Consider the following 23,321-nt stretch of genomic DNA (forward strand, 5'->3'; position numbering starts at 1 on the left):
TCCCGTCGCAGCTCCCAAGAAACATAGAAAGAATACCATGGACGTGGAAAATGGAGGGAGGGAAAATAAAAGGGTACGGGGAAAAGGGAGGTGAAGGCGGATTCTTTCCGAATTACGGAATAAAGTTCTGACTATGAATAAACTTTCCAATAAACCCGAGTTGCTTTCGCCTCCTGGAGCTACCCCTCCAAGTCGGGTGTGCAGTGTTCATCCACCCGTCGTAATACATTATAGTATTATTTTTATCATCCGCTTAATGAGTTTCATCCGCATATTATTAAAATGAGTATATATTAATGTATTCATTTCAAGTATATTTATTTTCGTGTATAAAAGCTGATTAAATTATCTCGCATACATTGATCTGTTGACAATTTGGTAATGCTATTCATCGTTCTTTGTAATTATTTTGGTTATCGACAAGCTCCCAATCACTAGAGGCATAATAATTTAACGTTTATCAGGGGGAGCCGGATCAATGTTGATGATTTTTTAACGGTTTTATCAGATTGCCAATGAAACATGAACGAACAGCGAAAGAAAATAATTGGAACCACGTAAATATCATGTAAAATATAATCTTCACCAGTAAAACTCATAAAATATCTGCATGTAATCTGCATTTTCATTTTTTTCTTTAAAATATTTATGATATTAATAAGTTCAATTAAAGGTATCAATGTTTTTTCTTAGGATATTCAGGGAAAAAATTATGTAAATTTCCCGCTTTTCCTAGTTGTTTCATGATTTTTATCAGTTTCACGGAAGATAGTCGAGTGAGAATTAAAGTATTTTATGAATTTTTAGATAATTATACTATATTTGTCAATTACGAAATTGAAATATACCCTATTCCACGTTTGATTTCAACGAATATATAGGACAGGATGGGTAAAACGTAAATGTCTTTATTCAAATTGGCGTAATGATAATTAAAACTTCCGAATATTTTCCTCGAATGACAAAATTACCTTGCTGAAAATCATTTAATTATTAACAGATTGAATGTAAAATCATGATGGTTTTAAAAAAATTATTTGTTTGTCGTTCAACAATGTTTTGATACATTTATATTATGATTATTAGTACTTTTTTTTGCATTAGGCACTTACGTTTTTCTATCTTTAAACAATTTCGCTTACAGTTGAATTGACGGTCAATCAATTCATTTGCTAAATATTGTAATTAACTGTCTGTTTTTTTATACAAAGAAAAATGTTTAAAATGAAAGATGGTAAAATGTTCAATGAATATCCGTTTTAGCCCAAGTGCCTATATGAAATGGGTGACGGAATTCGGAATGATTACGCGGGGTGAAATATTCAACAAAGCATTATGGTAAACATTATGAAAAAATTGTTCTCGTGTACGCAAATAAGAGTGTGGGTAAATTGTGTGCTCCGACATTCTTAATTAATATATATTTCCGTATATTTGATTCTAATGGGATAATGTAATCGGTACTGTTAATCTAAAATTACGCAGAGGAATGGAATCAAACAATCGACCTTCAATGGAATGCTCTATAAGGGAAAAAAATGGCTATAGATTTTTTGGATGAGATAGATCGTATTGCTCAATTATTTTTGTATTCAATTATTCTAGAAATCACAATGGGTATATGAAGTTTGTATTTTTTAACGGGATGATAAATGTATATTTTTGAAAGGTAGAGGAAACTGGTAGTTGGGTAAATATGGTTTGTAGCGGATTGCGTGAAAATTGGTACGCCGTCAAGCACCCGAGGGATCGCTTCACTCTCGCACCAATATCGTCGTCTGGTCTCGCTACTTTTACTCGTATGATTTATTGGTCGCGTCTATACGATCCATTAGCCGATCAAATTACGGCACCTGCTCGGAAACCTCGGCGCCGCTTTCACCCATAGGTATATTATTCGTGGTATACAGGTGGACGATATAATAATATAGGCACATAAATCACAATTGAATATAGTGGGAGAGGAGAGGAAATTAACCGATGATAGAAATGCCGGACGAATTATCGATGAAGGGAGGAAATGAAGAAAAATGTTTAATGAAGATAGGAGTTTTCAAAGACGATACATCTTACAGTGACGTATTCATGCTGCGTGGTATTTTTCGGCCAAGTCTAGCCAAACTTGTCGCTTTAACGGCACTTTTCCCACGGTACGGAAACTTTGAAGCCGGAAAGAACATTCATTTTGAGTGAGGAACTCTGCCATAAGGAGAATAAAAAATGACTAAGATGGAGTGAAAAGAAGAGGAAGAAAAAATTCCAAACTTTTGAATGCCCCATGAAGAGCTTTCCAGATGGTGGAGCTACTTTATCGTTCCGTCCATATATTGTTCAATGGTAGCTTTAAGTAGCCTTAAAAAAATACTCTACCGTTAATACTTTATCAAATAAGTTACATAACTGGGTAAAGAAACCCTTACCGTACCCTTTACCGCCAAGTCAAAATGCAAATCCACCATTCCATCTCTATTAGTACAGTATTTGTTTTTCGTAGTAGACTATTTAAAAAGTGATGGACAAGTGGAATGCAGATAGTTATCCCAAATTGACGCTGAGGGGGGAGAATACGGAGAAAAGGGAATGCAGTCAAATTACGAACTGCAAGTGTCACACCATGAGGGTGAATGTAAAACGAACGAGAGTTAACCGAGGGGACTCGAGAACCACAACTTGCGGTCGACCTTCCAATCCCCTCGGCCGTCCTCTTCCTTTTCTCAATTCATAGAAGGATGCTGTGTCGAGGTACGCGCGGATTAGATGGTCACCCAAAGAGTTTAGGGTTTTCAAACGCTGGGAGCTAAATCGTTTGGTTTTCCGCGGGAGCGTGAAATTAAATTCCTCTCTCGCCCGACCCTTATCTTTCTTTCCACCGAGAATATATCCAAAAAAAATTATATAATCCAACATATCCTATTGCTTTTATCCCTATTGCTATGACAAAAAGAATACATAAAAATATTTCCATGTTCCAATGTTTGTGAATTTGAGTACGAGTACAATGGCAATCCCATAGCTTGTAAAATCATTTGAATGATATGCGGATGGATGAAAAAAAAATGGTTAAAAAGCTCGATTTAAAAACGTCGAGTGGGACGAACCGCAACGGCCAACCATTGGTACATAAATGACGAGTGTTATGGTTATAGTTCATTGGTTTCATATAAATTGCACTGTCGTGAAAAATGAAAATGAAAAAAAAAATAGGAGAACGAGAGATTCGTTTGAAAGAACGCGTTAGAGAGATACCATTCAACCCTACCCATATCTCCCGATCGGCATCTCTTTTGGCTATAACTTGCACAATCGCCAATGCAATCTGCGATAAAATTCGTGTGTTATTCGTGACAACGCAAACTTTGTTATCGAACAGCTATAGATGACCTTTATACTCCTGCCACCTCCCCCTGGCCCAAAGGTTCACCCATTTCCAAGCGTATACCCTCCACAACCCCCCTGCTTGCTCTGACTTGCTCCTGCTCTCTTCCGGGGATTAAGCATACCATGCTATATGTATATTTCGTTTAACCCTTGCCCTAGGACTGCTGCCGCCTATCCACGATTTTCAAATGCGGTTAAAAACAATTATTTAAATTACTAACACGTGTTTTATGGATTTTTCATACTCTTCCCTTCTACTTTTATTTTTTTCTCGTCTCCCCATTTCTGTGTGATAACGTCTGACTTATTTCACGTCCCCTGGTACGTTGTGCTGCGCCGGTCTTTTTTAGGTTTTTTTACGCCCTTTTTCATCGTTTCGTGTTCCTTTTTTCAACTCAACGACGATGTATCGGACTCTGTGGATACACTCTTTGCTTTTTTACCAGAGTTGGGGGGAAAAATCTCGGCACTGCAGTCAGACTTAGTCGGGTAGAATTGATCGTGAGTGAGAAAAAGTGACAGACTCGTAATTCTCGATGGAGCTTAACGTTCAGAAATCCCATGGAGATAAACACATAGATTTCTGCTACGTGAATTCGCAAAAAAATAGTCATGCTTAATGAAGCCAGGAGGTAGAGCATAATTTTTGCTCATCAATGAGCCGATGGAGATGAGAAAAAACTGGGTATTGTGGTTCAATATCTCAAATTAGTGAGTATAATAAAAAATGATGGTAATTGGTCTTTTGCATGTATGTAGTAAATACAGAATAATTAATAATCCAAGGGTGTTTGTGATTGTGCTAATTGGTGCAGTCATTTCACACTGTGAATTTTTTACGCAGTACTTCATATTTATATAGTACTATATAGCCTTCCACAGTGAGGGAGAAGAAGTGCAATGACCGTCCGGAACGAGATATTAGTTTGCAATTGCTTGGGTTATTTTATTATTTTTGCTTTTTTGATGATACACCGTTCCAACCAGGACTCGGATTCATTCACATCGAATTATTCCGCTTCGAGAGAACGGAGTCTTTATAGTTGGTAATGTTGTTAAAAAAATGAAAGAGATGTTTTGCAGATGTTGATGATGTAATTATTTAGAAGGATGAAATTGCCAATGGTTATTGTCAGCTTTCTTCTGGCACTTACTATCCATAATTTCATGTCGCGGATTTCGCTGTCAATCTCTGCGTAAAGATATGGATCCCTTCTACTGCCACGGACGGGCTCGCTTCTTCGAGTCGCGGAAGAGAGCAGAGGAGGGGACATGAATGAATTTTTGCGTTGTTCTCAATAAAATTTTCAAAAATTCCACTCCCACTCCTGAGGTTCTAACCCTCGTGTTTTTTTATTTGTTTGCAAATACATCCATACATTCATCACGTAAATATAACACCTGTATTTTTTTATTTTGATTTTTAATGGCCCGTTTGGTTCTAATCGATTTTTACACTTTTTTGAGACCTCATTTATAGCGTCCGGTGATGATCCGAGTTATTGAAAGGATTGTGTAAAGGCAAAAAAACGGGATTATTTTAAAGAATCCACTTTTAATGGCCATGCCAATTTGGATTGCCTAAAAGACTACGTTTTTCGTTATTTTTAACGCCAACCGCAGAATTAAAAAAAAGTTTACAAATCGATTGGGACGAAACGAGCCATTACAAATCAAAATAAAAAAATACGGAGTGTTATATTTACGTGATGAATGAATGGACGTATTTGCAAGCCCATAAAAAACCATGAGGATGGAAACCCAACGAGTTAACGTGGAATTCACATTTTTCACAGAACCACAGAGCGGAGCCATTGCATTATGATATTATTGGATTTATTCCGTGGCTAGTTATTTTGTAGCTAAATAATTGAACTCAATTTTATAATGCAATGCCACATTAACAGTAGTGGAAAATTCTCAACATTGCCTAGCATTTTTCCTTCTTCCTTTATCTCTAATATTTCAACAAGATATCAGTGTGTATCGTTTGGTGACAGGCTCATGTTCACTTGAGTGTACATTTAGTACATACAGGGTCCTACATACAACTGTCAGGTCGCATATACGGGAGATATTCAATAGAACGGGACATGAGAGGAAAATAGCAGGAGGAAGATATCGCGATACTTGGAAGTTGCTTCTCGTGAGTGGCTGCTACAGATCCATGGTAACTAATGTCTTGGAGAGTGACATACATACAACACACACACACCCCTAAAACCTAAGACGCAATTTTACCAATTCTGATTTTCTCACAGAGGAATAAAATTCAATTCCAAAAGCCATAGCTTTTATTTCGCATCGTCAACATTTGCACTGAATTTTATTTTCCAAAAGCCATCATTTTCTTTCACCTCATTCCCAGCTTTGTATAGACGATTTGAACATGAGTGCGCGCCCAAGCAATCTAATACTGCCACGTTCAATTTTGTACATTTACCGCTTCCCGAAAATTAAGGCCCTCAACTTGAATTGGAACTGTGTCTGGCTTCCTCTTTCCTCTGTGTGCAATTTAATGGGTTTTTCCTCTTATTTTTGCTGGTGGTCGCGCTACCTTGGCACTTTATACAGTACTCGATACAATCAACTGTACCAATCTAGGTGTATAATTTGGCTCGGATTGATACCATGAGTGAGGGGATGTTTGTAATAAAACACAGTTGCTTAATCTATTAATCATCTCGTTCAATTAAGATGAGAACTTGAGAATTACGGCGGTCATTTAATCGTTTTGTTTTTTTCTCGGATTCCATCAACTTTGATTGACACCTTTGAGCCATGTTTCATTTACTTAATAGATATTTTTATTTTATGATACCATGAATATTGTGTTTTAATTCAAGTTTTGATTCAGTCGCTTTTATCTCAACGGTTCTATTATGGATTTTGAGTACTACTCACCAGTAACATTGAAGGTAATATGCTGTACATTGTTGCACTCACGATTGATCGCTAGATAAGTCGCCTCGCATTTGTACAAACCTTCATCCTCCACCTTGACATTCTCGATTTTGAGGAAAGTTTGCGTTATATTTGCGTCGTACTCCATTGATGCCCTGTGACCAAAAAAACGTATCATTACAAAGGGGTCTTCAATCGGATTTATTGTTAAATTTTAGGGGCTTATGGATGAACAAACCTGCCAGCAATGTCATTGTTGCCACGGGAGATGACCCCACCTTCACTGAATATAAAGATTCTCTGAGTACCTCGATACCACTTAATGCTGTGGAGACCGCCGCAATTCGGGCTCTTAAGGACACACGGCAGTAGAACCTCAGTACCTCGTTCACCCGTTTTTTCACTCTTCTTCCATGGCTCAACGCTACCTAAAATAAGGATAATGACGAAACATAAATAAAGATAACGCCATGAGTTAAAAATGTTAATAAAATTATGTCAAGAGATAATATATAAATGGATTCGGAATTGTATTCCATCAGAAAAATCCTACGAAACTAAAGGCATGCAACAATTTTCGTCCGGAAATTGGGATGTGCTGTCTAGAGACATCCGTAGATCCTGAGCGTTTTAAGCTATGGACCCTTTCAGGCCGAGGACCGGAGGCAAATCATGCTAAAACCTTGATCCTATAGCCGGCTGATAATGTAGGAAGTCTAATATGCCAGTCAGTCGATCACGCTGAGTCAATGAGCACAGTACTTATTTCCTACACAACACCCGTGTGACTACTACCGTCACTTGATATTTCATATTTTAATTGAAGTATTTAAATTTCAAGGACATTTAAAAAGTCCACACATTTTAACAATTAATTGACAATAGTTATAGTCAAATGGCCATAAGTTGTTCTTTAAAATTTGAGATGACGTTTTTGTAACAGTTTAAATACTAAATTGTAATGAGAATTAATTTCAGATTTTGATGTTTAAATTCGCCTAGTGATAATGTACGTTTTATCATAGAAGAGTTCACGCTGATGAAATTAGAGTCAAGATTTAGTAAGGAAAATAACATGATAAATTACAAGCGACCACAATTCTAATTGGGAAATTTCTGCTTTCAATGAGTCCCCCGGTAACAAGTCATTTAAATGATGACATACTATCGAGTGAAACACATGAAATGATGTCGCAGAGCAGCATTCACCCACCGGGAAATTTGATGCCATGTCATTCTAGCGTTCAACCTGCTGCCAACGCTTTGCATTAATTCCTTCTCTCCTGTAACAATATTACTCTCTGTTGCTGACACCTCGCGCTACCCCATTAATTTCCAATAGATATTTACATTGCACTCCCATGCAAAAAGAGTGAGTTGAAAATTCGTATGGCGAACGTAGTCTGCACACAATCAAAATACAGCAATTTATTCAATGCCCCTGTGTATACACAGCGAAATATATTATTCCAGTCGACCTCTTCTCTTCGGTATTTTATCTCATCTGCGTCGATTTAAAGAGTTTCAAACGAAATATTTCGAATTTTTATTCAGTCAAACTCCTACCTATCCATTTGATGTGCATTGTTCGAAATCTGGGCGAGAAGGGCGAATATCGAGTGCAAGAAAACAAAGGATCCATGAGAAGTCTCTTAAAGGAATATTTTTGCCATACTCCATGAACATTTTTTTTCAATATCGTGAGGCATTCTTCTGGTAAAATATCTAATTCAATTGTATTCTCCAAAAGGACCATTGTGACCCTCATTTTCTACTAAATATATTAGTATAATCATAGCAAACAACACGTAAAATGCGGAAAAAAATCATATTCGGATCAACTATATTTTATAGTTGTTTTAAGAATATACGTTATACTTGAAACAAGTGTATGAATATACTTAAATTGAGTATATCATGTAAGTAACTGTCCAAAGACTAATTTATTTCAACAGTATCCACGCAACAAATGTCATAATGAGAAAAATTTTACGTTGAAGAAATACATGAAAATGATCAAAGATAAGAAAAAAACATACAAATTAGACAGTTAAAATAAAAAAAGAATGATCAGGAATAAAGTAACCCGCCACTTGTTAGGATTGCTTTAACAGATTAATTTTTTTGGTGGAAGGATAGCAAATATATGATCACAGATAATAAAAATCGTTCTCAACAGCGCGTGCGTTCCGTTGACGCCTTTGAGAGATTATAGGGTTTATCTGTCATGAATGAGAAACGCCATGTTTATCGATAATAATATTCTTTAATCTGATGAATCATCCTCGAAACATCATATACGGCAATGGAGTAAAAGCTGGTTTAAAGCGTCAAATCGGATGAATATCTAAACTACTAACTTAAATTAAGTTGTATCGTTGTATCGTTGTACATCTTATTCGTCTTCTTATTGGAGAGCGATTCCGCAATGCATAATCCAAGCACTTGGTCGATATACCTGTGATTAACTTGATTTATAACCCCACTCAAACCCTCCACTATCCAATATACTCATTATCGCATCTCTGCTCACAGTAATGAGTTTCGATACGAGCTAATCCTTAATGCACTGTTATCATCGATATTACAGAGTGAATATGTTAGGGAGCCTTACTCACAATACGCAGCCAGACAAGAATTGCCAATGGGCCCGTTGCACTTAATCTCATTGCTGGGAACACCAAAGAAGTGGAGCAAAGAGAGACAGCAGCCTGAACTGATGAATTGAGAACGAGCAAAAACAAGAGAGTGCTATTTTTTCACACATATATTATTTCAACTTCTTGTGCAATATTGATTCATGGTAAATCGATGGAAAAAGTATATATGGGGATACGGAGAATCAATTTATCTTTATAATATAATCAACTCTATCCCTCAAAAACCATAATTCTTCGGTGATATTTTTTTGTGTAAGCAAAGAATTGAGCATGAATTGAATGTTAATTGAATATTATTAGGTTTCAACTGCTCTGAGCTTCTATTATTTAATAGGAGACCGAATGCGTGATCCGCGCCCTCCATTTGATTCCGTTGTGTTGATGATGGCATAGCCAATTGACCAGTGAAAAAATGAGTTGTATTCGGAATGGCCAATGAGAAATAGGGTTAGGCGTGAAGAGTTCTACGCACGAGGTTAGCCAAAATCTTACTCTCGACAAATTCATTTTGGTGTATCACCTTTTATAGATAGGAATGAAAGTAAAAGAAGAGAGGATCATTTTACGAGATATGACGTTGGTAAATTTGTCAAAAATTTTCTCAGCAATTTGAAGCATTTCATGCCCATCTCCTGGTCCGCGAGGGCTTTTTTACTTAATTTCCTCGGCTGGCAGTGTAACTGGGGTCTCTTTGAACAGTCTCTCTTTTTTCCACCATCTCTCCTGTATACTTTTGCCGTTCGTTATCGTCCAGTACGGCGCCAACCGCTGGCCATTCGCCAAAATCCGAATCTCCCGTTATTAACCCACTTACGGCGATAGGCAGCCATGTGTCACATGGAAGAAACGCATTACCACTCTTGTCCCATGCCTCAACGAGTGGAAATTGGACCGAGCCCTCTCCACCCTCTTTCCCTTGTATCTATTGTCTTTCCCCCATCGAGATTATTGAAAGAGAGGGACGAGATAAATTTCTGCGATAATGTTATCCGTAACCAGAGTGCCTTTTCCCATGATCACATATGTGGGCTAAACATATGCATCTGTCTCGCTCAGAGCCGAGATCATATTTCATATTCGATCGTAACCATGTCGTGCGAGTGATACAGGAGTCCCGCGAGATTATCTAGTGAAATTTTTTCTCACGAGATCCTCAATGAGAGAAAAACCCCGGAAAAATTTATATTTAGGTGTGCTTGAAAGTGAGTACTTACTCCCGAGGGGATAAAACTTTATGATTCTTTGGGTACGAGAGTGAGGGTAAAACAAGGTATTTCAAGGTGGCCAAAGAAAGTGGAAAAAGGAAGCTAAAGAACACCCAAGTGGCGGAGCAGGAAGAGGCAAATCCTCTTATCCATCACAGTTTCTCAACACCACAGAACCACATCGTCTTAACGGAATCCAGGGAAAAAGTATTTTGCTTCTCAGCTGAGTTTGAAAAAAGTTGGGAGAATCAATATATACCTTGAATGCAAAATTTTTTCAAATGTAAAAAGTATTCCCCAAATATAATTGCATCAGCCTGACGAAGAATAATGACCAGAGGAGAAATACTGTTCAGAACCTGAAACAGAACTGCTATTCTGTTGCTAAATTTTCTGACAACCCAACAACTGTAGAATGGTTTGCTTTCGTGCCCAAATCACGGCACACAATGAATGCAGAGTGAAAATTTCCCAAAGAGGAATGGTAAAGATTCTGTACCTGCGAATTGTAAATTCAAACCCATAAATAGCTAGAAGCGTTTTCTCCTCAAAGGTAGTGGAATATTTTATGAATTGTGGTTCTACCTGAAATCATGGGTTGCCATTTTCTTCTCCCCTCATGTCTTTCGTGAGATGTCCCATACAGTGAATCACAATGGGGAGTCAGGCTTTTCTATTGTTTCGATAATTGCCTCATTCGAATCATGGGTTCAACCCGCCATATTCACTTACAAGTGAGTCTGATGCAACTTTTTCTCAAACTACTTGTCCGGCAATCGATGTCTGACAAATACTCTCCTGACACCGCCAAGCCCATAACCACTAGTTTTACGATTGAGATGTGTTGTCTTTAGACAGCCCATCTCAATCTCATCTTATCTTGTCTTGGATATTACTCTAAGCCTTTTAAGCTATTTGATTGACCTGAGATTTGGACTGGGCTATACTGGCGCCAGCTCGTCTGCCTTTTATTCTGCACGATGAATTATCTTTAACACTGCCTATTTCTTCTATTTATTCTCCACCTCATATGGTTAATTCAATCATTGAGATGATTTATTTTATTTTCAATTCGCACGAGTTCAACGAGTTAAAAGAAATCACGGAATTTCCTCATTACAATTATTCTCCCTTTGTGCAATCTCGCTTAATGCGGAACTCGAAGCCTGGAGGAGGGAAAAATTAATGTGCGAATAGCTTCCGTATGGCAGAGGGTAAAAACAGGAAGAGGATAGAGAGTGAGTGATTCCAGAGTTCAACATTTTGTATTCGTCGAGGGTGACCAATTTAGGGTATTCAAGCTGGAATCCAGGAACGATCCATCGCTTAATTACTTCGTCTCCTAACTTTCCCCGGGTGATCGTGACCAACATGAAACGCCATATTGCCTATTCTTCCACACAGACTGTTTGAGGGAAAAAGCAAGCCGAATTCCCTATCAAGGGAGAAATCGATAATATCAACACCACGTTGGGTAAGTAAAGGGCAATACAAAACTAGCAGAGAATAAGGAGGAGAAAAGGAAAATAGAAGAAATGAAAGAGCGCTCTCGGTACTCAACTTCTTCATTGGCCTGTTGTATCGTCCATTACCCGTTTTACTTCACCTTCGTAGTGACTGTATTGTACTTAGAAAAGGGTACAAAAGCAAGTGGATAAAGAGAGAGAAGTAGAAAAAGAGGAAAAAAAACAAATCTGCAAAGGTTAAAGTGATGAAGCGATCGTATGTCTTGACAGAGGCCAACCCTAGATATCGCGTGATACTCGAAAAGGTGGCAGTGGTCACTGGGATAAATGGTCGTGTACGATGTTGCCACAAGTTTTATCGAGTGCCATTACCGGCTCACTCTCGCTCGCTGGTCTATGTCGGGGGTCCTTATACAGCAATTTACATGGATGAATGCATGACGCTGGTGTTCCACAGCCTGGGGCTCTGCAACGGGCGAATTACAACCCTTAAATAATTCATTCCTGAAATGAGGCTCACTTCAACTACCCACGAATAAACTCCAAGATCACTGGTGGTGATTTTTTTCACCGCCTGTTCTCCACCATTTTTTTCTTCCTCACTGCCTCTAATCGTTTTCCTATAATTTTTTAAAATTAATCCTCAAAAAGAGATAAAGAAATTCTGCCGATACGGAATTCGTTGTCGGAACTGACTGTGATGGATTTTCGAATTATACAGATTACTAATAGATTAGCATATTGCAGAGGAAGAAATGAGCTCAGGCTTTGCAATTGCCGTGCCGGGAGAGAGAGATGGATCGAGGGGTGAACTACCCTTTAAGAATCGTGGGTGAATAGTATGGGTGAGATGTAGCAGAGACGTGAGTGCAGAGATGAATGTGCCCGTGGCTGTTAAAATTGGAAACTCAACGAATTTATGACCACCAAGAGCGCGAGATAGGGGTACACACACTCCAATGCCGAGTTGCACATATGTATGTAGATGAGTCGGGCTTCTATGGCTTTCTCACTTTTGCTACGATGCATAACCCCCCCCCATTTTCCGATACATGCGTTACCCATTGTAGATTCACTGTCAGTTATTTGTATATACCGGTAGCAATCGACAAACGTAAACAAGTAGAGGAAAAAATTGTGGCTGGTGCAAAAAAAAAACATGGAAAACATGGAATAATGAGAGGGAAGTCGATCTCCACTGACGAATTATTTGCTCGGATGTGGCGCTACAACTTTTTTTTTTCATCTTTTTGTCCTCTGATTTCAGTAAGTTCAATCCCTGCAATAAGCTTGACTATTTGTCAGGCAAATACAATGGGACACAATGGGAAATGTATGTGGACTGTACTATTTCATTTTTAATTTCTCGGTGATTTTTTCCTCGGAAAAATGATTAATCATTGGAGTACGACTGTGAGGATTTTGCTTCTCGATATTACACATATAGTAGCTTGCAGTGCCGTCAGATTTATAGTATCCTGGAATATGCTGGTTTATGGTTACGAGTGGGGGATGAAAACACATATATACTACTCTATTTGGATTTCATGTGCAGCCTCGTTATCTGCCAGAGAAAAGTTAGAGTTTCTTGCTAAATTATGAACGATCGGGGAAGGGTGGGTTCAAGGCGGAAGAGCGTATATTTTAAAAAAATGTCAAATGATAGAATTTTGAGAGGGTATACTCAAGTCGTGAAATTCCAGTAATGAAATGAATTCAATGGTGCCGTGTATTGAACGTATCTACTAGGATGATGGAATTTAATCTAACCGTAACATTTTGATGAGGAGGAAATTCCAGCACAATGGCCTGAAGTTGCACGAGGTCGCAATTATAATATCAACACTCGTTGAAGATAAAATTTTGATGGCAAACAGAGGGTGCGGTAAATCAGAGACTCTCATCATTTATGAAACATCTCTCATCGCGCTTGAAAAAAACTGCCTCACGACGCTATCTTTCTTTTTTTATTCATGATGTAGTAAAAGACAGAATGTCATGTAGCCCTTGCAAGGTGAATCGACAGAGACCAAGCTTACGTAATAACGCAAGCTATAACCCTCGGTTCCGTCAAGTTGACGGAACATAATTTTTTTTTCAATTTTTTTTAACCTCTCTTCCTGCTTGAGAAGCGCCAAAGAATGTGGTTGCTTGGTCGCCGGTATTGAAAGAAACTCGAGAAGAAGGACGAAGGTTGATTGTCTCGTTCTGGGTGGCGCTGTGAAAACTTTCGTCTTGATGTAGCGACACTAATGCTTGGCATCTGCTTGAATGAGTATTATGCGAAGGAAAACTACACATGAAGCCCCAGGAATACCGGAAAAAAAGCTCTTTACTCTTGCTACGTACGACATTGTCCGCGCGTGCTCCGCATGCGCATTCATTCGAAACGTTTGAGATTTAGTCACGAAGTCGTAGTGGCTGGTTTTACCCCTACGGCGAGTCGAGAGATTTTGAGAGCGATTTACTTTTTCCTTTTTATATGAGTAAAAAAAGTAAATTGTAAATTAAATCATTCTTTCCCCATTTTCCTCATTAAAAAAGCAATCTCATTCCCAAACTTTCCCAATTTCTTCAATGTGTATAATTTTTTCATAAGCTACGATATGCGACGAAAAAAGCTGACACTGGTCGTTACATTTGGATTAAAAAAAAATAAATAAAAAATAATTCAATCAATTTTTTCATCCTGAGGTAGAACTGCTCTGAACTTTCACTGTAAAAACTAAAGTCATATATCAGTACAGAAATGCTTCTCGAGAATCAGTTACCCCGGATCTCCGAGGGCTGGCTGATAGTTTATACCCTGTGACAAACGCAAACGAAGAGAGTAGAGCGACGGAGATGCCAATATGGAAAAGTACCAAATGAAAAGGGGGAAGGTAAGACTTTTGGAGGGCGTATCTATTGTAATGCGAATGGAATTCGCCTCGAAAGACTCTTGGTGTGGCAGGCTTGGCGGTTAAGTCGTGTGGAAGCGAGCACATGGCCTGGTGAGGTTCAAGCTTGCACTTTCAAGAGCCCATACTTTCTCAACCAGTTCGATCTTTTCTCCTCCGCCGCTTACTTCCAGTTCATCCGGTCTTTTTCTTTTTAAATTTTTTCTCCACTTCCATTTTTCTTCCCTTCTTCTGCTACTTCCTGGAGATAATGAAGATAAATAATAAAAAAAGAACGAGAATGGGAAAAAGTATATAGATAAACAACGGGTGTAAAAAACGAAGACAATGAGGGCGCAGAATAAAGTCGCTTCAGTGAGCTTTTAGTATTGTCATATCGAGTGAATGGCGACTTAATGTTGGGCATTAATGCTTAGATTATATGTATTTTGTGTGTACAGCGAGCGAGATTAAACTCCAGGTGCAACATCGATTCGCAAAATGGAAAAAAAGTGGAGTCATTAGAAACGTGTATAAAATACGCAGAAAACAAATCAAATTGTTCTGACTTCTGATCGAAAATGACAAAAACTGGTGTTTTTGTAAAAAAAATGAGCCAAGTAAAAGTTTCGCTCAATTGATTCCCTAAAAAACTCGTGTTTTGCCAAAATATGTCGTTCCTAGAAATTAAAACAAACTTGGAAAATGTAAATGAAAACGCAAAGAAAAGTGATACGACTCGATTGACAGGATTCAATAATGAAAATAAAAAAATCAGTAGAGGCAAGACCAACTTACTTGGCGCGGTCTTATCTACAGGATAAAGCTAAAATGAAATTTGATTAATAATTAAAAGCGACTGAAGATAATCTTTGTTTCTAACTCTAGTTCTCGGGCAAAACCGCGTCAAGTAAGTTGGTCTTGCCTCTACTGATTTTTTCATTTTCATTATTGAATAATGTCAATCGAGTCGTATCACTTGTCTTGGCGTTTTCGTTTACATTTTCCGAATTAGTAAAAATTTTTTTTTTTTAACTCCTTTCTACGTTTATGTATGTATTAGGCCGAATTATTTTTTTTTCAATGTCGAAATCTCGAAATTCATACTTCTATTAACCTCCAAAATTAACTTCAGTCACATGTGTACTTATACACATGAATAAGTCAAGAACTGCATATAATTTTCCAACAAAACGCAAAGCTAATATTCGTTATCATAAAATAAACAATTATAATTATGGAACTAAATAAAAAACATAAAATCCGAGGGAAGAAATAAAACACTCTCCTCTGTTTCCCTGTTACAATTCAACGGTTTGAATAGACTGATGGCAACATGTCAACGCCAAATTTGGCCCAGGTTAGGTTGGATCGAACTGCTGCCAACTTAGTGACTTCAATGTAACCGAAAAATACGGAAAATAATGAAATCAGCCCGTTGCCATGGGCTTATTTTTGCCAATATTAATCGCAAAGAGGGAAAACTTATATCAATGAATAGTTTTAGGGCGATTTATATAATGTAACTGTGCACAGATTTCATGTAACTTGTGACGTTTGTATTTTATGGATTCAATACGATTAGGAGGTAGTGGAAGGGGTAGTTGGGTCGTGTATAGATACACCGTAGCTCTCGGCCTTATTTGTTGGATACAGACGAAACTTTTACTTGGCCGATACGCTACCGCGTATCTCGATTAAGACTGCAGTAAATTGAAAAAATGGGTAAATGCATGGTTTAGGTCCACCAAAAACAATAATCATTGAAATATTAATTTCTCTGACGAAAAATCCAGTATCCTCTTAGTTCTCATTAACTAAACGAAAGAAGAGAGTGAGAAACAACAAAGAGGTAAATACATCGAAAAATAATCCTGAGGTAAACTCTGTTGTCCCTGAAATTCCTTAAACCTCCCTTTCCCCTGCTGTCGCTGTTGACACGACGAGTGAGTGATATTAAATTCAATAATTTGAATTGCTACAGAAGGGTAGCGGCAGATAAATCATTTGTTGTGCTCAGTTCAATCAAATAAAAAACATCCAGAATGGTTTAGTGGACCTGAACTAGACATTTACCGAAGCTGTATCGATGTGAACGACTTCGTAGCTGAATTGTTTGTCTGATATATGAGACGTCAGATATTTGTCAAACAGCTGACAAACACTCTAGCAATTGCGAAGTTTCACAACAATCTCTGTGAGCATTCACTCTATAGCTTCTTTGTCGGCAGTATCCGTTCGATTCGCGCAATATTTTAATCTCGATTATTTTTTAAGTTCTGTTTGAACTTCACGTCTCTCCCATAAAGAGAAGAAAAGATATCTTTCGCACATTGAACAAGGAGTGTTATGTATGAACTTCTATATAATTTTTTCGAGGTGGAATATGCAGTTTGATTTCTCGACTTTTTAACGACATGATTTTCACTTCTACTGGCTTTTTTTTCATTTTATTACCGTTTGCATAATTTGATCAGAGGTGGTCGTTCGTTGATTGTAGAATGAGTTCAACAAAGGAATAGAAAAAGGCTTTTTATTGCAGGAGACCGGGTCTCGTACGAGCCCACTATCTTCCTGCCTTTTAATTTTCTTTCACTCTGAAGTTTCACGTTATTACGCTTGATATGATGACGAGAGGAACAGAGTGTTCACTTTGATTTTTCCTCCGATTTCACGAATTTTCCGGAAGAACACTATCTCTGTCAGGTGAGGCAGCAAACTGTCGTTAACAACCCAAAATTGTACGCTTGTTGGATGAACAAACATTCTCTTTGATTTTTTCTACCTCTTGTATAATGTATGTATTTCGCAGTAAAAGAACTCGTTTGGTGAGTATGACACCTGATGAGAACGAATACCCTAGGAGTAACGAATTGCGTTGTGAAAATCATGTCGTGGTTCAGTGATCTGTCATTAATGTACTTGCAGATGTTAAGCATTATTTTAATTCCTAACTCATGGACTAGCTTATATAATAAAGTTGTAAAGAATGGTTCAATGATGAAAAATATCGGACAAGAAAATCTGGGTATTAAATCAGGGCGACCACGGATCATTGATTATGCCGCGTTTCTATACAGAATCATGTGTTATATGACTGGAACAAATGACTCTTTGTCCTCTATGGGCATGTAAAATGAGATGTAATCACACGAGCCAGCAAGTATAACCAGTGAGCCACGGGAGTAAATGACAATTTGGCTGTATGCCAAATCAACTGTCATGGTTCTTCGACGTGATAATACTATGTCCAGTGAGATACCCCTTTTCAAATTTTTGAGAATTGTTATTCTATACCATGTGATGTTATCGGTACAGGGCGGCGTACACGCGGTAACAAAACATAGGGAAATGCATTGAAACCAGTCGATTGTGATGGAAAATTATCTACTATTGTGATAACTCACATTTTTGTGAGTTTTCAAAAAAACGCTGACAAAAAAGACTGTTATTTCTCGAAAAATGGTGGCATGAAAAATTAATTATTTAAAGAAAAGACTGGGGCAAATCCCATTTCATTTGCATTATTATTATTCTTATTCATAATTTATATTTATATTATGAAATAAATATAAATCTATTACACTCTTGATATTATGGTGAAAGCATTTTCGTAATGAATTGATTGAAGAGTAAGAATTTTTTACATTAAGAATATTTTACTTTAAGTTCTTTATTCGGCTTCGTTTACCTGAACTGCAAGTAGCCGCCACCAACCTGGACATCATCGTATGTGCAGAACCATGGCTCGACCCATCATATACTCTTCCAATTAACTTACCCGGCCAGAAAATAATACGTCTCGACAGAGAACATGGACCCGGAGGAGTATAACGACTATTGGTAGCTATTAGATCAACCATTGCGTACAAACAAATTGATCATATTAATATTTTAAATCATTTAATAGAAATTTGCAGGCTTTGAAGTAACTAACACCACCCCCAAATTTAATCTATTTGCATTATACAGGGCTTCTGACAATATGCTAAGTCAAAATATATGGGATCAAATAATTAATCTCACTAATACTGTGAGTGTTGCTTGCTAATGGACGATTTTAACGCACTACATCTTGCGTGAAATTCTGATAAACATACAATGGTTGGTGAACGACTCTTTGATAGCATTATAAAAAGTGATACAGTAATTCAAAATCCAGACACAATTACGCTCAAAGATGAGCGCAGTCAACCCAATATAGAGCTTATATTGTCAAATAGTGCACTTTCTGAAAAAATAGAGTGACTGCGGGTAACGATAGCTAGGGATCTGAACACGTTCCAGTCTTTATTAAGATTTCAATTGAAATATATATTTATCGTAAGCATTCATTCAAGCTCACATCAGTCAGGACTAGATGGAGCGATCTTTGTAAGGAGCTTGAAAGTTCTTATCAAAGGTTCCTAGAATTCGATTATGATACTCCTGCTCCTCTAGAAAAGAACAAAGTCTTCATCGACAATTTAACCACTTTGGTTAAAACGTATACCCCTGTTAGAAAGCAAATGCTTAGCTATGTTGACAGGAATCCAGTATTTTGGTGGGATGAAGAATGTGATAGAGCCATAAGACTACGTAAAGCTGCGTACAAAAAATGGCTCTGCACAAAGAACTGGTGGAATTATTATGCTTATAAAAGACAAGTAGCAGCTGCAAGAAAACTGTTTAAACAAAAGAAAAGAATAAAATTCAGGTTTTTTTGTGAAACAATCGATATCAATAATAATGTCTCATACGTTTGGCGTACATGTAAAGTATTAAAAAACTAGTGGACAATTTCAACTAACGTGTCGGAAAATTTACAATTTTCCAGCAAAATCGAGAACATTCTCAATTCAATCAGCCCTCCTTGGGCCCCGATAGATCCAACCTATTGTCCTCCGTGCCAGGAGAACGATATACTGAGTTCTCCCTTTGACTTTACTGAGTTCAATCTCCTGTTAAACACCCGAAAAAATAAGTCGTCGTCGACAAAAAACGGCATAAGTTATGTACTGCTAAAAAAAATTCACGTCAAACTCAAAGTAATGCTCCTGGAGATTTTTAATGAGTTGTACAGCAGCGCTGACCATCCATTCGACTGGAATGAACAATTTATTCATTTCATGCTTAAGGGTGATGGTGCTGGTATACGTCCCCATTGCCTTGTCATCGTTTGTAGGAAAATTGTTCAAAACTATTGCGAAAGATGGTCTTCAATGGTGGGTAGAACACAATAATTTCTTGCCTGAGTCTCATGAGACGATTGCGTTATTTCCTGATATTAAACGAGCCTTCGACAATGTTGACATAAAGATATTATTAGACAAATTAGCGAACATGAGGTGTCCTGCTAATCTCATAAGATTTGTCAAATCTAACTCATACGAAAGGAATATTCCTTTCTTATTCAATAATGAACCTAGAAAAGTATACAAGGGAGTACTTCAAGGAGGGCTACTCTCATCCCTATTATATATCATTTATGTTAATAACATTAATGATAATATTCCCTCAGAAGTTGTAGTCTCTTAATTTGCTGAGGACCAGCTGATGAACTGGTAGAGACCTAGTCTGTACCAGCGTCTCCTCACTCACTCAAGGTATTAATATAATGGGGAGTGCGATTGAGACACTAAAAAATAATTTAGACTCTATTGATCTTGATTTATCTCCGCAAAAAACATTATTAGTCCAGTTTAATAAAAAAAAAGGTAACCAATAACTAGTACAACTCTTACAATTGAAGGCCACAAAATTCAATGCAATCAATCTGTCCGATTTCTTGGTTTGATTTTCGATTCCAAATTATCATTCAAACACAACTTGTTTAAAGTACAAGGCTTAGCTCTCAAGGCGTTAAACATTATAAAGTTTATAAGGGGCACGTGGTGGTGGGCTGATCCTGAAACTCTCATCATACTTTCTAAATCGTTCGTTCGTCCAATAATTGCGTATGTCTTGTTCTTATACTATCCTGGTCGAAAAATTAAGAACTAAAAATTACAGCGAATACAGGACGCTGCCATTAGATATTGTATGGGATATAGAATATCAACTCCCGTTAACGCCCTACTGGCTGAAAGCGAACTCCCCATAATTAAGAACCGAGCTTCATTTCTCTGTGAAACCTATCTAATGAAAGTGCTGTCAAATACCGATCTCCAGGTCTCGACCAACAACGGGGAATCAATTGCTCAAATTCATTCCTCTACATCATGAGTTGTTGTCTTAAAAATAAGTTTAAAAGAAATCGAATACTTGTTGAAAAATCTAGATAGTAAGAGCCGTTTCAATATTTATAATTATGAGTACCGTACCGCCCTCAACTCAATACCAATAGATAGAGGACTTGGAAAAACTACTAAAAGTTATGCTGCCCATCATAATAATACAAACCTCATCATAGATAATTATTCTCCAGAAACAATAGCAATATACATTGATGGGATCAAGACGATCAGTGGTATCTCTATTGGGGCAGCTTTTTTTGTCTTCTGCTAAATGTACAAAAATCATGTTCTATTAACCCCAGACCTTCGATGTTTACAGCGGAATGTCGAGTCATTAGTGAGGCTGTGAACTTCGTGCATATGCACTTAGACAAAAATTTTATGTGGATTAGCGACTCTTTAAGCGCTCTACAATCTTTTTCTCAACCATTCGCAAGTATTAAATCAAATAAATTCATATTAGACATCAAGATAAAATGCGAACAACTTGTACGGCATAACAATCATGCACTAAAGTTAGTCTGGATTCCTTCACATTTGGGGGTGGACGGTAATGATGCAGCTGATCGGCTAGCGAGGGATACCACCATTCGCGACAGTGATGAAGCCTATCAACTCCCTTTCACTGATTTCCGTGAGGAGTTCAAGCTGGAATCTTTTGACAGAACTGGCAACTTGGCTCTCGAACTTGAGCAAACTAAAAGAATGACTTATTTTAAATACTTCCACACTAAAAGAAGAAAACCCTGGTTCAAGGGAAAAAGTTGACTCGGAAAATCACATCGTGGGTATATAGAGCCAGGGCCAACCATCACAGTCTAGCGGAATCACTGACGCGAGTTGGTATCATCAGCTCACCAAACTGTAAATGTGGATACAAAGAGGATAATATTGGACATGGCTTGTGGGAGTGTCAAATGTATAATAACGCTAGAAAAATAATGGTTAGAAAATTATGGAACCAAAACTTTTTTCCACCGTACTGTGCTGGAGAATTTTCGGCCAGAGTAGACAAGGAATCCATTGTGATCGTTACTGAATTTCTAGATGAATGTTCGATAAGAATCTCAAATCAATGTAACCTAGGTTGTAAGAATCAAAATTTTGTACTCTATCATTTGTATGCAAATCAAATCTATAAGATTAAAAAATGCTTAATAAGAAAAGAAAAAAAAACTTTATACTCTCATCTTTAATTAAGCGATTTGTTCTGTGAGAAAACGAGTCAGTCAATTTTGAATTTTGATCGAGTAGCACTTGACTTTTTTAAACAAATAAGATAAATCTAATATCAGTTTGTAAATTTTTAGAAACAAATGCGTTTCAGTTATCGAAAACGAGGAAGAGCTGTGTTACAAAACAACTTCCAAGAAATTTCACCACATCTCACTATTTCTCACGAACCTTTCCAACTGATGCTGCAGAAGGATATACCCCTCGCCATGAGGTAACTTTTGGGTTACGTTTCCTTCCTCCAAGAGTTAGATCGTATCCTTCTGTAATTTATTTGCTCGCAACTGAAACTTTTAGACAGATTTCTAAGATGTATAATGAACGTTACCGCGTGCACACCATATTCCAGTACGATAACTATAGTTCAGATAGATTACAAAGTTCTGGGTGACGCACGACACACCAAGAATCCACATTCGGACGCATATTTAATTAGTGCCAGTAATGGAATTAATTAATTTTGTAATTTCGAACGTTTGTTATTTTTGAAGAATGTGATCAATGCTTTGTCTTCATCTTCTATTTCTTTTTTAATGATACGAGATGGTTGACATGTGCTCTGTACGCGCATTCATTCGAAATATTTGAAATTTAGTCACGACACCGTGGTGAGGGGTCGCTTTATCTTATGGGTCTCATCCTTACGATCATTCGATATCTTTCGAGATATTTCTCAATCGATTTTTTCTCCTCTTTTTATATTATGGAAAAGCAGCACCACCGTTATAAAGTAACATTTTTACATAATAATAGTTGAAATAGAAAAAACCCGTGGTACGGGGCAAGATATTTCGAATTATCAATTTTTCACTGAAAAGTCTCGCACGCTCGTTACTGATTGTTAAAATTGAGATGTCAACTTGTTGCTATATAATATTTTATGCAATAATATTTCGGCAATTTAATTCAATTATTTTCTTTAGTAAATTTTTCAATATATAAATTGGAAAATGCAAATGTACGTGCGCCACTTGAAATACAAATCGATCTTAGTCCATCGATATATATCTATATATTGTCAATATTCCAGTGAATGTGTAGCGAGTGTATGCGTACGGTGTACGAGGCCCATTGACAGTAATCTGATGTGTTGTATTTCATCCGCTGATATATTCCTATCTGTGGAAGCATAAGCGTGAAGTATACACCTGGGTCAAAGGCTTTTTCCCATACACGCACCATATACGTATTGACCAGCCTATCAATTGATATATGAAAAGTGTAACATGTCAATTTGCTGTAACATATTTCTAAATAATTTTCAATGGATTCCACGTTATTTCTATCAGCAGGGAAAACGACAAATTCACGAGAAATTCACTGCAAATGAGGGGTGAAGCCCGTTAACAATCAACCGTTACAACCGCGGGCTGATTAAGGC

General features: G+C 37.4%; 1 protein-coding gene across 4 annotated transcripts in view; it reads right to left on the reverse strand.

The window, feature by feature from the left end:
- Window positions 1–23,321, reverse strand: part of nrm (neuromusculin) — a 67,319-nt gene that overhangs the window by 23,966 nt on the left and 20,032 nt on the right. For all 4 annotated transcript variants that reach the window (XR_892959.1, XM_011316612.1, XM_011316610.1 and 1 more), the window contains exons 2-3: window positions 6,521–6,710; window positions 6,283–6,437 (exon numbers count right to left, since the gene is read on the reverse strand). Coding sequence is in view for 3 of the 4 variants with exons in the window: in XM_011316612.1 (XP_011314914.1) it covers window positions 6,283–6,437; window positions 6,521–6,710 (345 nt within the window). In the remaining variant the exon portion in view is untranslated. The remainder of the gene's footprint in view (window positions 1–6,282; window positions 6,438–6,520; window positions 6,711–23,321) is intronic.

This window comes from Fopius arisanus, unplaced genomic scaffold (genome assembly GCF_000806365.1).
Source record: "Fopius arisanus strain USDA-PBARC FA_bdor unplaced genomic scaffold, ASM80636v1 scaffold00008, whole genome shotgun sequence".
In the NCBI taxonomy this organism is placed as follows: Eukaryota; Metazoa; Arthropoda; class Insecta; order Hymenoptera; family Braconidae; genus Fopius; species Fopius arisanus.